The sequence below is a fragment of the Pan troglodytes genome, chromosome 9, assembly GCF_028858775.2.
Source record: "Pan troglodytes isolate AG18354 chromosome 9, NHGRI_mPanTro3-v2.0_pri, whole genome shotgun sequence".
NCBI classification, from domain to species: Eukaryota; Metazoa; Chordata; class Mammalia; order Primates; family Hominidae; genus Pan; species Pan troglodytes.
In genome coordinates, this window is record NC_072407.2 from 94,471,244 (window position 1) to 94,487,558 (window position 16,315).

The 16,315-nt window shown below is 38.0% G+C and overlaps 1 protein-coding gene across 6 annotated transcripts in view; it reads left to right on the top strand.

Moving 5' to 3' along the window:
• Window positions 1–16,315, top strand: part of FAT3 (FAT atypical cadherin 3) — a 677,141-nt gene that overhangs the window by 126,644 nt on the left and 534,182 nt on the right. For all 6 annotated transcript variants that reach the window (XM_016921780.4, XM_009423966.5, XM_054662602.2 and 3 more), the window contains one exon: window positions 5,014–8,322. In XM_016921780.4, coding sequence (XP_016777269.4) covers window positions 5,031–8,322 — 3,292 coding nt within the window. In that variant the 5' untranslated portion in view covers window positions 5,014–5,030. The remainder of the gene's footprint in view (window positions 1–5,013; window positions 8,323–16,315) is intronic.

The window sequence follows — 16,315 nt, forward strand, 5'->3', positions numbered from 1 at the left end:
CTGAGGTGCAGAGAGGTTCAATAGCTTGCCTGGGGATGTAAAGCTAGTAAATGGCATAGATAGGATTCAAATGCAGGCAGTCAAGTGCCAACGTGCATGTTCTGTAACCATTGCATGCTCTGCCTTTGTGTTGGCATTGGCTCTGGCACTGCATACACTGGAGCAGAGACTGATCTTCCATTTGCAGTTTGAACACGGGTCACCTTCCTCAAGGACTCCTGTCAAGGGGACTCTATATTGACTTTGTTCTTTGCTTTACAGCCTAACATAGCAAATTTCTTGAGTATCCTCCCGATTTGGCTAACAAAATCCCCTCAAAATAGAAAAGATAGGAAGAGAGGGAATGAAAATGAAACATATTTTTAAAATACCTTTGGTAGTGTTCAGAAGTCTCACCAATTTAAGCAGACCAGATTAATGTTGGCAGAAAACAGCTTTATCAGGTTACCAAAGCAAGCATAGGTACCCTACAGAGCCAAGGCTGTCCCAGAGAGGTAGTCTCTGTGATTGCTGTTCCCTGCCCCCAAGGTCTCTGGTATTTATTCATCCATGGAAAGAAAAATCTGCATGCCCTTCTGAGTCCCACAGTAAGATCCATCCTAACAGAGCAGAAGGGCAGGATGGGGAGGCACACCAGGAATGCCTCTGAAAAATAAATGTCTCAAAGATTGATGGCTTGATGATCTCTTTGGAGATTATATCAAAAATTATTGATTATGTTAGTAAGTCGTAGAAAATAGGCTCTGAGGTTGGGAACTAAATGCTTTCTTTAAAATAATCTAGAAGCAGTAGAATAAATCAATGTGCAGAGCATCTAAAATACTGTATCATATTGGCTTCACAAATAGCTTGGCTTCAATGTGGAAAAGGCAATATTATTTTTAAAAAAACTTTAACAGTTGTCTTGGCATGCTAAAAAGAAAAGAAGACAAAATTCAATTCTATTATTTGCTTTGCAAAATTTTACAACATTCCTAGCTTCTAGCATTCATTTATTTCCTAATCAGTGGGAAAACTGCAAGGCTTTTTAAAATAATTTGTGCCAGATAGGGCTTTTTTTTTTTTCCTTTGCCACAATAAAGATACAAAAGCCTTAAAAGATATTTTGTTTTCAACAACTGAATTTGACAAACTTAGTCCTGCTCAGTTTTTTGGTGGTAGGTCTAAATTTCAGTATGTGATAATACTACTCCATTTATGCTTGTTTTGAAATATTTTCTATTTGCATTTAAGACCACCGATTCCGGTTTATAAGAAAACAATTCCAGCAATGTATCTTGCTGAAAGAAAAACTCACTATGCAAAAGCACCAATTTTTGAATAGTTAAATTGAATGATACATTTTCATATTATGACAGCATTCTTTGCCTTGAAAGATTCACAGAAAGATGTGTAAAAAGTAACTATCCCCTTAGGGCACTTTAATGTTTATTTATAAACAGTTAACTACTTAGAGGAAGAAATAACACCAGGGAGAGTAATATGGTGTCAGAAAAGGAAGATGACTCCAAAATAATGATAAACCACAGCTCTAAAATTGTAATGTAACTCAATGAAAACTAATTCAATTGAAGCGTGTTTCAGTTTGGTATTAGCTCTGAACCTGGGAAACTTGAGTCCTGGCATTAGGGGAATCTCTTCATTTTATGGACCCCAGTTTCTTCATCTGTAAACTCAGGAGATTGGAACAGATGATCTTTAAGGCTCCTTTGAACCTGTATAATTTCTTGATTCAGTTTCCTGAAGTAAGATGTGCTTTTTGTTGGGGAATAGGAAACGGAGTATATTAAAGGCATCTGGGCCTCTGGTTACATTAGTACTTGGGGTTCTGTTCAACAAACCAGTGTTGTTTGCTTCCTGTGTGGTGGGTGCTGTACTGGATGCTGGGAATAGAGTGATGTACTTCCCATCAGGTTTCCTTAAGTAGAAGTTCAAAGTGTGAATGAGGGGGCAGACTCAGAAAAGTTCAGTTGAACTGAATTTTTCATGGGGAAAGTTTTCCTCTCTGATGACCATGGAGTCTAGACTCCTTGGGCTAAGGATCGGCAAAATTACTGTTACAAGAAGTCTTCTCAGCACAGAATAGTGAGTGGGAAATAAGGCAGAAACTTTATTTGTATTTCTCTGGAGCATTCTGGGAGTGATCCCAGTATTTCACCTTGAGAGAGTGTAACCTAACCTTCACATTCCCTTACGAGAGACTCGCTTACTTTACCGTGTTCACATGTCCACAGTGAGCCTAAAAATGTCTCCACTGCTTTGGAGCCTTTTGAGATGATGAAATAGAGACTCCTGAGGCATACAAAATACTATTAAAGCTTCTGCTAGTGTACTTCCGTGATCACTACAGAGAGGTTCTTTTGCTCCCATATTTCAGCTGACTGTGCTCCACAAAGTAGACACCCCAATCACACTGTGGGCTTTGCCACTCTGCTAGGTAGGACATTTGAACCTACTGCATCCAGAAAACCCCAAATGTATCATTTTCTTAATAAAGTTTCCTTTGAAATGACCAGCAGCCCAGTGATGTCTTTCTAGGAACTTACTGAGCAGGGTCACCAGCGGCCATCTGACTTGGTCCCTGCCCTAGTTACCAGAGCTGCTGTCCACAGGCTGCCTGTTCCACTTACTTAGCATATGCATGTCTCTAAAGAACTGCATGTGAAATTAACTTCCTTTATAGACGCTTACTCCCTTTTTCAGCTTTTCATTTTTGCTGTCTATTAATGCCTGTAAAGTCCCTAAATTAAACTTGACTTTTTCTATCTGTAACTCCATGTTTTCTACGGGATACTTCAGCAAATGATAGCAGCAAGATATCTTACATTCCCAGGCAGAACCAGCATTTGCATGCTCAGGGTTTCACTTCAGGAGATTCTCCTGTAAGGTGGAGCTGAAAAAAAAAAAAAAAAAGAAAAGCCTTGTGGGGTATGGAGAGAGCCTGAGCTCTAATCTAGAGTCTGCTAGACTCTATCAATGACTATTAAATTTAGACAGTTTCCACAGTTTCATGACTATGTGGGTTAAAAGGTAAAAACTTTTTCCTATTTTAGCCAGTAAAATTAATCAAGGAGAGGGGAGAAAGGAGGTATTCAAAAAGAAAAAGTTAAGTCTATTTAGACTTAACTAATAAAGTCGAGATAGGAAAATGAGGTTTTATATTCTCATTAACAAAAAGGTTATAATAATATGTGCCTTGCTAACCTTGGATATGAAAGGGTTTTTATAAACCATACAATTTGTAATATTTTAATATGTTAAACTCCTGTAGGGTTTTTTTTTTTCAGTTTGCAGCCAATAATTAGAACTACATTAAAACCAGAGAGGAGATAACCAAAAAGATATGCTGGGGGCAGGGATGGGTTGTGCTTTTTAAAATCAATGACATATGTTGACTATTTCATTAGAATTAAATTATGTCATATATGCTTCTAGGATCCTTAATTATTTCATTCTTGCTTGCAGGTAATTTTGAGAGAGTGATTGTGTGATGGGGAAAAGCATGGATTTTAGAGAAAGATTAAGGTCTGAGATCCTGCTTTGCTACTTGCCGGCTAGGGAACATTGCTTGGGCAAATGTCTCAACTAAATAGATTAACTTCTCTGACCCTCAGTTTTCTAATATGTCATTGGGTAAAATAGTACCTATTATTTAGGATTATCATGAAGATTAAATACAACAAAGTGGAAAAATGACTGACACAGTGCCTACATCATTGCATGCCTGCAAAGAAATTCATTTTCCATCTCCTCTCATCTTCACGTTCCCTGTAAAGGAAGAAAAGGAGAATGTCAAGGGCTTGCAGAGTATAAGACTGGATGGAAGAACTCATATTTGGGGGTTCTAAAAATCTGATCCTTTGGGTATGAATAGACTTAACTTTTTCTTGTTGAATACCTCCTTTCTCCCTTCTCCTTGATTGATTTTACTGGCTAAAATAGGAAAAAGTTTGTATCTTTTAACCCACATAGTCATGAAACTGTAGAAACTGTCCAAATTTAATAGTCATTGATGAAAGTAATTGGAAGTATCTCTTGTAATTTCTAAAGTTTTTCTTGCAAGTAATCACTCTTACCTCCCTTGTTCTGAATAGTTCTGTATATCACTCCAGTCATATAACTCCTTAGGGATTATTGTCTCTGCTTTGTAACTTGACACTTTGTTCATTCTCATGGCATTGCATTATGCATAAACCTTCATCAGTTTAAAAGTAAGCACAATAAAAGATGGTAATACCTTGAAGCATTTTTAAAAGATTATAATTATAAAAGTAATTATGTAACTATTGATGAACAATGTTCATTGAAGAAAAGTTAGAAAATGCAAATATGCCACCAAATCCCAAAACACAGTTAATCCTTTTTAAATATAAAAATTCAGTTGCACATATAGATGTTTATATAATAATAGAACTCATGCTATATATACTGTTTGATGACCTTTTTTCCTTAGCATTACATCTTACTGCATCTGAAAATGCACATCTTTTATGTCTCTATTTTTAATGACTGCATAATATTTTATTTTATGAATACACCATGAATTATTCAGTCCTCTATTGATAGGCATTTAGCATCTCTTCATGTTTTTTTTTACTTTAAACTGTGCTATAACAGATAATTGTCTAAATGTTTCTATAGGATAATTACTGCAAAGGCAGTTCTAAGTCAAAGGTAAATGCACTTAAGGCCTCCAATATATCTCTAAATTGACCTTCAGAATGTAAGAAATCTTGTACCAATGAACAACCCTGTCAGTAGTATAAAAGTGTTATTTAAAACAAAGTGTCACTTGAAAACAATTCTTACAAGATTGGGCTAAATTCTAGTAATCTTGAGTTCCTTATTACCTAGTAGTGGCAAGGTTTCTAATTTTTTCTTATATTGCTGTTTTAGTAAAAAGATTTTATGATAAAGTTTTAAAAAGCATGGCTTCCTAATAGTTATTTCCCACTCTCCCCCTTCTTCTAGGATGGTTAATTTATCTTTTCTCTCTCTCTTTCTTCCCTCCAGGATGGAAGTATGATGTGATGGATATAATTATGGGACACTGTGTGGGCACACGGCCTCCTCCTTGTTGCCTCATCCTCCTGCTTTTCAAGCTTTTGGCCACTGTCTCCCAGGGGCTGCCAGGGACTGGACCCCTGGGCTTCCACTTCACACATTCCATTTATAATGCTACCGTGTATGAGAACTCAGCAGCAAGGACCTACGTCAACAGCCAGAGTAGAATGGGCATCACCTTAATAGATCTATCCTGGGATATCAAATACAGAATAGTGTCCGGAGACGAGGAAGGCTTTTTCAAAGCAGAGGAAGTCATCATTGCAGATTTCTGTTTTCTCAGAATAAGAACTAAAGGTGGCAATTCTGCCATATTAAATAGGGAAATCCAGGATAATTATTTATTGATAGTAAAAGGTTCTGTCAGAGGAGAGGATTTGGAAGCATGGACCAAAGTGAATATACAGGTTTTAGATATGAATGATCTGAGACCTTTGTTTTCACCCACAACATACTCTGTTACCATAGCAGAAAGCACACCTCTAAGGACTAGTGTCGCCCAGGTGACTGCAACAGATGCAGATATTGGTTCCAATGGAGAATTCTACTACTACTTTAAAAATAAAGTTGATCTCTTTTCAGTTCACCCCACGAGTGGTGTCATCTCCTTAAGTGGTCGATTAAATTATGATGAAAAGAATAGGTATGATCTGGAAATTTTGGCTGTGGACCGGGGAATGAAACTGTATGGGAACAATGGAGTGAGCAGTACTGCAAAGCTTTATGTTCACATTGAGCGCATAAATGAACATGCCCCAACAATCCATGTAGTCACTCATGTTCCTTTCTCATTGGAAAAAGAGCCAACATATGCAGTGGTGACAGTTGATGACTTAGATGATGGAGCGAATGGAGAGATTGAATCTGTTTCCATTGTGGCTGGGGATCCTTTAGATCAGTTCTTCCTGGCTAAGGAAGGAAAGTGGTTGAATGAGTACAAGATTAAGGAGAGGAAGCAGATTGACTGGGAGAGCTTTCCCTATGGCTACAATCTCACTCTTCAAGCAAAAGACAAGGGATCTCCTCAAAAATTTTCAGCATTAAAGGCAGTCTACATTGGCAACCCCACAAGAGACACTGTCCCCATTAGATTTGAAAAAGAAGTGTACGATGTGAGCATAAGTGAATTTTCCCCTCCTGGTGTCGTGGTTGCTATAGTAAAATTAAGTCCTGAACCGATAGATGTGGAATACAAATTATCTCCTGGTGAGGATGCAGTGTACTTTAAAATTAATCCTCGGTCGGGTCTGATTGTTACAGCACGGCCACTGAATACTGTTAAGAAGGAGGTTTATAAACTGGAGGTGACAAACAAGGAAGGAGATTTAAAAGCACAAGTCACCATCAGCATAGAAGATGCGAATGACCACACCCCAGAATTTCAGCAACCACTGTATGATGCTTATGTGAATGAAAGTGTCCCAGTGGGAACCAGCGTTCTAACAGTTTCAGCTTCTGATAAAGATAAAGGAGAAAATGGGTACATCACCTATAGTATCGCTAGCCTGAATTTGTTACCATTTGTCATTAATCAGTTTACAGGTGTTATTAGCACAACTGAAGAACTGGATTTTGAATCCTCCCCAGAAATTTACAGGTTCATTGTTAGAGCCTCTGACTGGGGTTCACCATACCGCCATGAAAATGAGGTCAATGTGACTATTCGAATAGGAAATGTCAACGACAACAGCCCTCTCTTTGAAAAAGTGGCTTGCCAGGGAGTTATTTCATATGACTTTCCAGTTGGTGGTCACATCACAGCAGTCTCAGCGATCGATATCGATGAACTTGAACTTGTAAAGTACAAAATCATTTCTGGAAATGAACTTGGCTTCTTTTATTTAAACCCAGATTCTGGTGTTTTACAGCTTAAAAAATCACTGACAAATTCTGGCATTAAAAATGGCAATTTTGCCCTCAGAATTACAGCAACTGATGGAGAGAATCTTGCAGACCCCATGTCTATTAACATTTCAGTCCTACATGGGAAAGTGTCTTCAAAGAGCTTCAGTTGCAGAGAAACTCGTGTGGCTCAAAAGCTGGCAGAGAAACTACTCATTAAGGCAAAAGCAAATGGGAAACTGAATCTGGAAGATGGATTTCTTGACTTTTATTCAATTAATAGACAGGGACCATATTTTGACAAGTCTTTTCCTTCTGATGTGGCTGTAAAGGAGGATCTGCCAGTTGGTGCTAACATTCTGAAGATTAAAGCCTATGATGCCGACTCCGGCTTCAATGGAAAAGTGCTATTTACAATATCAGATGGAAATACGGATAGTTGCTTTAATATTGATATGGAGACTGGGCAGCTTAAAGTCCTTATGCCCATGGATCGAGAACACACAGACCTCTATCTCCTTAATATCACCATCTATGACTTAGGTAATCCACAGAAATCGTCATGGAGACTGCTGACCATCAATGTGGAGGATGCTAATGACAATAGCCCAGTTTTTATTCAAGACAGTTACTCAGTTAACATTCTTGAAAGTTCAGGCATTGGTACTGAAATCATTCAAGTGGAAGCCAGAGACAAAGACTTAGGTTCTAATGGTGAAGTGACTTACTCAGTCTTGACAGATACACAGCAGTTTGCCATCAATAGCTCAACTGGAATCGTTTATGTAGCCGACCAGTTGGACCGGGAATCCACAGCCAATTATTCTTTGAAAATAGAAGCCAGGGACAAGGCAGAGAGTGGTCAGCAGCTGTTTTCAGTTGTCACTCTTAAAGTTTTTTTAGATGATGTCAATGACTGCTCCCCAGCTTTCATTCCCAGTAGCTATAGTGTGAAGGTTCTTGAAGATCTCCCTGTTGGCACTGTCATTGCTTGGCTTGAGACCCATGATCCAGATCTTGGATTGGGGGGTCAAGTGCGCTATTCTTTGGTCAATGACTATAATGGGAGATTTGAAATAGATAAAGCAAGTGGTGCTATCCGCTTGAGCAAAGAGCTTGATTATGAGAAACAGCAGTTCTATAACCTTACTGTGCGGGCCAAAGACAAAGGGCGGCCTGTCTCTCTGTCATCTGTTTCCTTTGTTGAGGTGGAAGTGGTGGATGTCAATGAAAACCTCCACACTCCCTATTTCCCAGACTTTGCTGTTGTTGGATCTGTAAAAGAAAACTCACGCATTGGAACAAGCGTGCTGCAGGTGACTGCTCGAGATGAAGACTCCGGAAGGGATGGAGAGATCCAGTACTCCATCAGGGATGGCAGTGGTCTTGGAAGGTTCAGTATAGACGACGAGAGTGGTAAGTGTAATATTTTGTGCCAAGAGTGTTGTTTCACCTCTTTTAAATGGTCAACAATGGAAAAGTAAAGGGATGTTAGGACACTAAAATAGAATGACAAATGAGGTTGCATTTGGTGCAGAGACGACGCACATAGATGCTTTGTCTTAGGATGTTCTGGTTTGTTAGAAGATCTGTTTATAAACTAACAGCTGTGGTTTCCAGTGGGAGTCCTGGTTTGTTTTGTTTTGTTATTTTCTTGCTCAGCGCTATTGCTACCAGGTCATCTTTTGATAAGCCTAAGTAATTGTCACTTCTGTTGATTGTACTCCTGACCCTCTCTAAATGAAGGACTCTGATAAAGTAAATTACATTTGAATTGGCTTTAAGTTAGAAGTGTGAAATGGATTTTCAAATGGATCTTATATAGGAATCTTTCCCTTTACAGTAAGGCTTTGCAGAAGTGATATTGCATTAGTTGCTTGGTCTTTTATCTTTCATGGGTTCATCTGGTCCTTGAATGATGGGCATTTGCACTCTGTAGCTCCATTAATATAAGGAGGTTTGCTTCTACAAATGTTTTCTTAATGGAATAAATGAGTCTTGCTATGAATTTTATTTATAAAAATTGATATTAAGAATTTATTTGTAAGGAGATATTTACAAAACATTAAAAAATATGGGGCAACATTGTTCCAGTATTTTCATCGCTTCTGACTTACTTTTTAAATTATTCATTCATAGATAGAGATACAGGTTTTTTAAAATACTTGTTATTGTCTCTATTTGTCTTTAAAATGTTCATGTGCCTGGACACATGCATCTGTGTATGTGTGTGTTTCTGTTCCTTTGTTAGCACTGTGCATTTTTCTAGATTTTAGATTGTAGACATCTCAAGTGAGGGCCTGTGTCTTCCCTGTCTTGTTTAAATGGTAATATTAGCACCTTAACATTTTCAGAGCACATTTACATACATTAGATCCTTGTCCATAATATTCGTAGAGTGCTTTTTTCCCCTTAGTCAGCTCAAGCTGCTATAGCAAAATACCACAGACTAGGTAGTTTAAACAACAGACATTTATTTCTCATAGTTCGGGAGGCTGGAAGTCCAAGATCAGGGCACCAGCACAGTCAAAATGAAGGCCTTCTTCTGGGCTTGCCAACTACCAACTTCTTGCCATGTCACATGGCAAAGAGAGCAGGCTTTGGTGCTTTTCTTCCCGTAAGGGCACTAATGCCATCATTAAGGCAGTACCCTCATGACCTCATCAAAACCTAACTTCCTCCCAAAGACTCTATCTCTATATAGCATCACATAGGGGGTTAGGGCTTCAGAGTATGAATTTGTAGGGGACACGTACATTCAGTTCGTAACAGTCCCAGTGATGATGATGATGATTAGAACAGGTGGTAGGAAGGTATCACTATAGACATACTAACTGTATATCCACAATACCAGAAAAAATGATTTAAGAAACTATATTAAGTATTAGGTAGCAAGAAAGCTACATGTACCATCTCAAGTTTAAACTATAACTTTTGTATACATAGGCTCTAATTATGGCCAGTGTAAATTATAAAATTGGTCTCCGTGGCTATAGTAGATTAAAAAGTCAATATTAGGAAATTTCACCCCTGACTTTGCCACATACTGTATGTTATTATGTATTCCTTATAATTTAGTTGGAATATATTTCTGCCTTTTAAGCACAAAATGATAAAAGAGGGGAACTAGCCTTTACCGAGTGCCTACTCTGTACTAATACTTTACTACTAATAACAATGAGTTCATCGAGTACTTACAATGTGCCAGACACTGTACAGAGGGTTTTATAGACAGATCTTATTTAATTCTTCCAACAGCACCATGAGCTGGGGCTGATAATTACCAACTCATGAACTGAGGTTCAGAGAAGACATAGAATGTGGAGCCTACTTTCAAACTTAGCTTTGTGTAACTGCAGTATACCTTGCTCTCACTCATCTAAAGATAAGTTGGAATTTCCCTGCATGTACCCAACTACACTGAAATTTGGTGTTGAGCTAAAATCTGTAAGTCAATAAAGTATTAAACAGGTTTCAAAATCCTTGCAACCCTGGACTTATTGACTAATGGTGCTGGTCATTGATTAACCTTCCTGTTTTCTTTATAGCCCCATTTTTTGTATGGCTTTCCAGTGATGAACTTAGCTTTGAGACTCAGGTAAATGTGGGTAGGTAGGTCATAGGAAAAGTATGAGCTGAACTGAATCATTCACCACTGCTATACAGATGACTACATCAAGCCATACTGAGGTTTTTTTTTTTTCTTTTTTCTTTTTTAAATCAGGAAGTTGCATTTTGGTTTACCTGATACAGTGAAAAGTTGGAACAATTTGTTATTAGTGGCCTAGATTTTCCCACAGGTAACTTGCTATAATGTTTCTACCTTGGGTGTTATTTAGAAAAGATACGTATTTGCATTTGCTCCATTGTATTCTGAATTATATATATATTAAAAAAACTTTTATTGGCCAGTCATGGTAGCCTATGCCTATAATTCTAGCACTTTGGGAGGCCAAGGCAAGTGTATCTCTTGAGCTCAGGAGTCCCAGACTAGCTTGGTCATTATGGTGGAATTCCATCTCTACAAAAAAAAAATACAGAAAATTATCTGGGTGTGGTGGTGCATGCCCGTAGTCACAATGACTCAGGAAGCTGAGGCAGGAAGGAGGATCACTTGAACCCAGGAGGTCAAGTCTGCAGTGAGTGGTGACCGCACCACTGCACTCTAGCCTGGGTGACAGAGTGACACCCTGTCTTAAAAAAAAATAATTAAAAATAAAAATAAAAACTTTTGTCATCAATGATACTAATGCCACTTACATTTTGACATTGCTTTGTGACTTAAAAACCTCTTTCCTATAAACATTAAGTCCTTTGAGTTGAAGAGTAGCTAAGTGAGTTTATAAGGTCACATAGGCTTTAAAGGATATAAGCTGTATCTTGAAACCACATCTCCTCAATCCTAATCCATTGCCCTTTCCTTTCAATTCTTTCATGTTTCTGATGTTTTTTCATAGTTTTAAAATTATAGTAGCAATGTCTTTCCTCCTTTATTATTTCATTCTGTTCCCTTCTCTTAGAAAACACAACTGGGTTTTTTCTCTGTATTACAGGAAAGAAGGTTTGGGCTTGTTGAGATTTTTTTTAAGAAGACTACAGTGTCCATACAATCTTAACCATCTTTCTTTCTCTCCTCTCAGCACTTGTAGATTTTAGAATCTAAGTCCAAGGAGCTGATGAGGAGTGACCATCTGGATTTGTTTCCAGGTGGTGCTAACACTGAAGAGAAGTTTGGCAATTGTATGTCCAATAAGAGAAGGTGTCACCTTGGTGCCATTGAATTTTTACTACTGTTGAATGATCCATCAATTTTTTGCTTCCAAGTGCTAAAAAAAATATGGTTTGAGTTGCCAGCAGAATGAAAAGCTGTTTAGTCCTGTAGCCATTACTGAGTCTCAGGTATAGACTCTGTTGTCTTTATTTAACCTGTGGGCATAGAATGGCCTAGACTTGCTTGGATTTAAGTCTTTTAAAACCTTTAAGTTGGCCGACAAAGATTACCCAAGTGTTTGCATTGGTTAGCAGCTCTCAAACTTAGAGTACACATGAGTCATCTGCAGGGTTTGTTAACAAATGCAGATTACCAGGCCAAATTCCCAATTATCGTCATTCAGTAAGTCTGGAGTGGGAGCCCAGGAATCTTCATTTAAGCTTTTCAAGCATTTCCTCCTCATGTGGTTTGCAAACACTACCCTAAATTTACTTGAGCTCCTCAGACAGTGGCTACCAGATTATATATATCTTTTCTGTAAAATATTTTTTCTTAGTTTTTTAAAAGGCAGATACTTGAGCTCATGTCTTAGATAAATTTCTTTTCTAGTCAAATTTTACAATTCAAATAATCTTTTATTATTTATTAGTGGTGATATTTTTCTGAATGCCTTCCGAATGGATAAAAATCTATTTCTATGCTTCAGTAATTGTAGTGCTTAATGTTTTGTGGAAGTGTGTATGCTGGGATTAGTTGATACATTTAGTAGTTTTATGTTCTTGACTTTCTTAGAGCTCTGCGAATCAAACCATACCTTTGAAATTCTTTGCTATGCACAAGCATTTAATATATGTTTAATAATGTTCACAGTAAATGGATTAAATGGGGGCCTCCCCAACTATAGTGGATTTGATCACAATTTAAATCACTAGTCTGGAAGATGCAATTTAATCATTTTTTTCCTTCACAAAGAATGCATTCTTATTCTTTGACACAACAGGGATTCATACTTTTGACTACTCAGAGGTTTTACACCATTTTAGAAAGAGCATAGTATATATCTCAAAATGTAATTTTCTATAAATATTTTGGAAGGTACAAACTTGATCAATGGTTTCACCCTTTCTATTTATCTGGTTAATTAAAGAAATATTTAATTGAGATGAAAAATTTCCAATTGGCACTTTAATCATGGATAATTGGGAAGATATTTTGCCATCCTTTATTACTAATTGGATTATTTCTTCCAGTTATCAAGTACCTATTATGTGCCAGGCACTGTGCAAGGTACATTTTAGGTACTATTTCTAATTGTCACAGTAATGCAACAAGGTAGGGATCACTGAGGCTTGCCCAGACAGGGTCACACATCTGGTAGCTGTTCAGAGCTGAGATTTGAACTCTAGTGTTATGGACTCAAAATTTCATGTTATTGTCCTTCTTTTCCAGTCCAGCATGCCATCATAACCTTGTTACACATATGTATTTGTCAGATTTTTCTGGGTTATTGCTATATAACAAACAATTGTGAAACTTCACTGGCTTATGGAAATATTTTTTTCTTGCCCCAGACTCTGGGGGAACAGCTGAAACGGCATTGTGGCAGACTGGATTGACTTAGGATCTGATCCACATGTCTTTTCATTCCAGAACCCAGGCTGAAGGAGTACTCACTATCTGGGATATGATGTTCTCAAAGTGAGAGGCAGGAGCTCAAGAGGGCTGGTGCAAACTTGCAGTGCCTCTTAAAGTATCTATTCAAAACTGGCTCACTTTCCATTGGCCAAAGCAGGTCATGGGGCCAAACTCAGCACTGTGGGGCAGAAAAGAATATTCCTTGTTATGTCCTAAATGTTTGTGCACCCCTCCCCCACCCCTATAGCTCATGTTAGAACCTAATAACAAATGTATAGTCTTAAGACGTGGGGCTTTTGGGAAGGGATTGAATCACGAAGATTCCACCCTCGTGAATGGGATTAATGCCCTGATAAAACAGGCTCCAGCTAGCTCTCCTGCTCTTCTGCCATATGAGGACACCTAGCAGGCAGCATCTGTGAGGAGCAAGCCCTCTCCAAACACTGCTGGCACCTTGATATTGGACTTCCCAGTTTCTAGAACTGTAAGCAATATATTTCTGTTGCTTACAAATTACCCAGTGTAAGGTTGTAAGGTTTTTTTTTTTTAATAGCAACTTAAACTGACTATGACACTCCTCCAACAGGGGAAAGGGAGAGAGGAGTGAATAATTACTGAACAATAGAATAGCATGACATAGCACGTGACAGCTCTCACAATTGTCTTCATAAGCTTACATTAATCGAGCACTGCCTATGTGTAAGGCACTGCACCAGGCACTAGTGACACAAACAGGCAGAAGTGTAAGAAATGGGTATCTGACAGGTCAGAATGCAGATGCAAGAGATGATGCTGGTAACAGTGGCAGCAGTGGTTAACATCTACTGAGCACCATCTGTTTGTGTGCCAAGTTCTGTGCACACTGCTTTAAACAGATGATCTCATTCAGTCATCCCAGGAGGTATGGACAGTTATTTTCTTTTTTTTCTATATCTGGTGTTATGAGGAAAGACTCACAGGCCCCGTGCCTATGCATTTACATTTACCTTTCTTTGCACTGAGGCTCTTGAAACATTTCTCCAGCATATCTGAGCACAGAATGCTCTTTATTCCAAATGTTTTGATAGACCTAGCAGAGGCTTAGGAGACCTAATGTACACTTTGAATTCAGATAGACAAACCGAAAAGGTATTTGAGACACATTAATTACTGTCAAGCTAATTTCTATATATTGTGAACAGATTATTCCAATAATAAATAAGTATAACTTTATAATTGTGTTCAGAGTTGGGCTAACTCTCTCCCATTTGCCTCTCTGATCCATTCTCACTCTTCTTTCTGCTCTGTGCCCAGAGGCTTTTTGGCCAGTGGGCTCTTTTGCTGTCTGACATCTCTTGGTTCCACCAATGGGAACCTAAGAAAGAAGGAGAGCCAGGTCAGGATATTCATCCCTTTGACTCTTTCTACAGTGGTTACTGTGGGCTGGGTGCATCCCTCCACAGATGGGTGGAACAGTTCCTTGCTGTTACTAGCCCTAGATTACGACACTATTTTTGTTTTGTTTTGTTTTACTTCTTTAAACTCTGCCCACTCCTTTGTAAGTAGTCTATTTATTAAATGTTCCTCATTACCCAGTTTGAGTGTGCCATCTGTTTTCTGCCAGGACCTTGACTGATAAAATATTTTTCTTATTTAAATATTTCTAAAACAGATTTTAAGTTTTAAAATATTTTGAATACTGATATTTTCTAGCAATCTCTACTACAGTTTCTGTAATACTGCTTTGATGTGTTGGTACATTTCAGTACCAACAGTAGAGAGATAATAATTATCCAATGCTTTTTTTACAAGGTAAGAAAGTGAAACCAGAGGACCGTATCTTCCCATCTAACTTATGCTCTCCACATCTTTTCTACCATAAAAGAACAACTTTTGTTTTGCTAAAGAACCTGTGTCCTCAGACAGAAAAAAGAGGGGTTTGGCTGGATGGTAGGGTACCAGGATCTTTCAAGCTCTCAAACATTGTGATGCTGTACTTTGATCTTCTAGAGGGAGAAGGATTTATTTCAGCTGGTGGCCAAGGAAAGAATAAAGGCAAACAATTGAGTAGCTTTTATTTATTTAGTTCAATTGAAGAACTGTTCACTAGCTGCCAGTGCTGAGTCTAATATTCTTTGTCCAAAGCCTCTAATCATCATAGTCAAGAGTGGGTGAGTGAAAACCAAGAAATGGAAGAGCTGTATTGTTTGAAAAAATGAGGAGCTCTTTGTCATTGAAGAAACCATTAGCTTCAGCCCAGATATTTAAAAGGGTGATTAATTCCTATAGTAGCATATCTCTTGCATAATGTAATATAATATAAACTTCCTTTGTCTCATATTCAGAAGCACCAGAAATCATATTTTATCTTATAGCTGGTTGTTAATCTTTCCAACTTCTTTTTCCCAAACTTGCCTGGCAACTTCTCTTTGACATGTTGAGGAATAAGACAGATGCTATTTGGTGGCTTTGGTTTAATTCATGACAAATCCAGACTAAATGGCGTCCCTGTCCTTATTCTTTTTTTGAGATGATATTTTTACTCTCGCCCATCTAAATCAAAAGAGGCTTGTTGCATTTTGGCCCAGGCTTGCCCTTAAATTTTCCCCATGAGACCTGAGCAAGCAAGGGAGAGAAATGAAGTTATGATCAAGTGACAGCAGAAACTTTTCTTGGCTCTAGACTTTTTGACCATAATTATTTGAGAGAAAAAAAATAATGTTTCCCTGAGGAGTCCTGAACACTCCACAACATTCTGATGAACTTTGTAGTTGTCATGTAAGCCAGGTGGGAGAAAGGATTAGAAGCTTCTGGAAAATAATAAACAGCATGTTTTTATTACTCTTTTCAGCAGGTGTCTTCTTCTTGACCTTTTTTTAACTGTGGGCTGAGGGCAATTTAGGTTTTAATAGAGGACTGTTGGTTCAAATCTGTAATTATGTCTTCATTGTGTGTCAGGCTTGAGCTGCTATTGTCTCTGTATAACTAGTAAATGATAAAAATAATGACAGTCATAAAGAGGTAATCCAAATAGGTTGGCAAACCTACAACCTGGAAACTTGTGTGGTCTTTTCTCTGTATGCA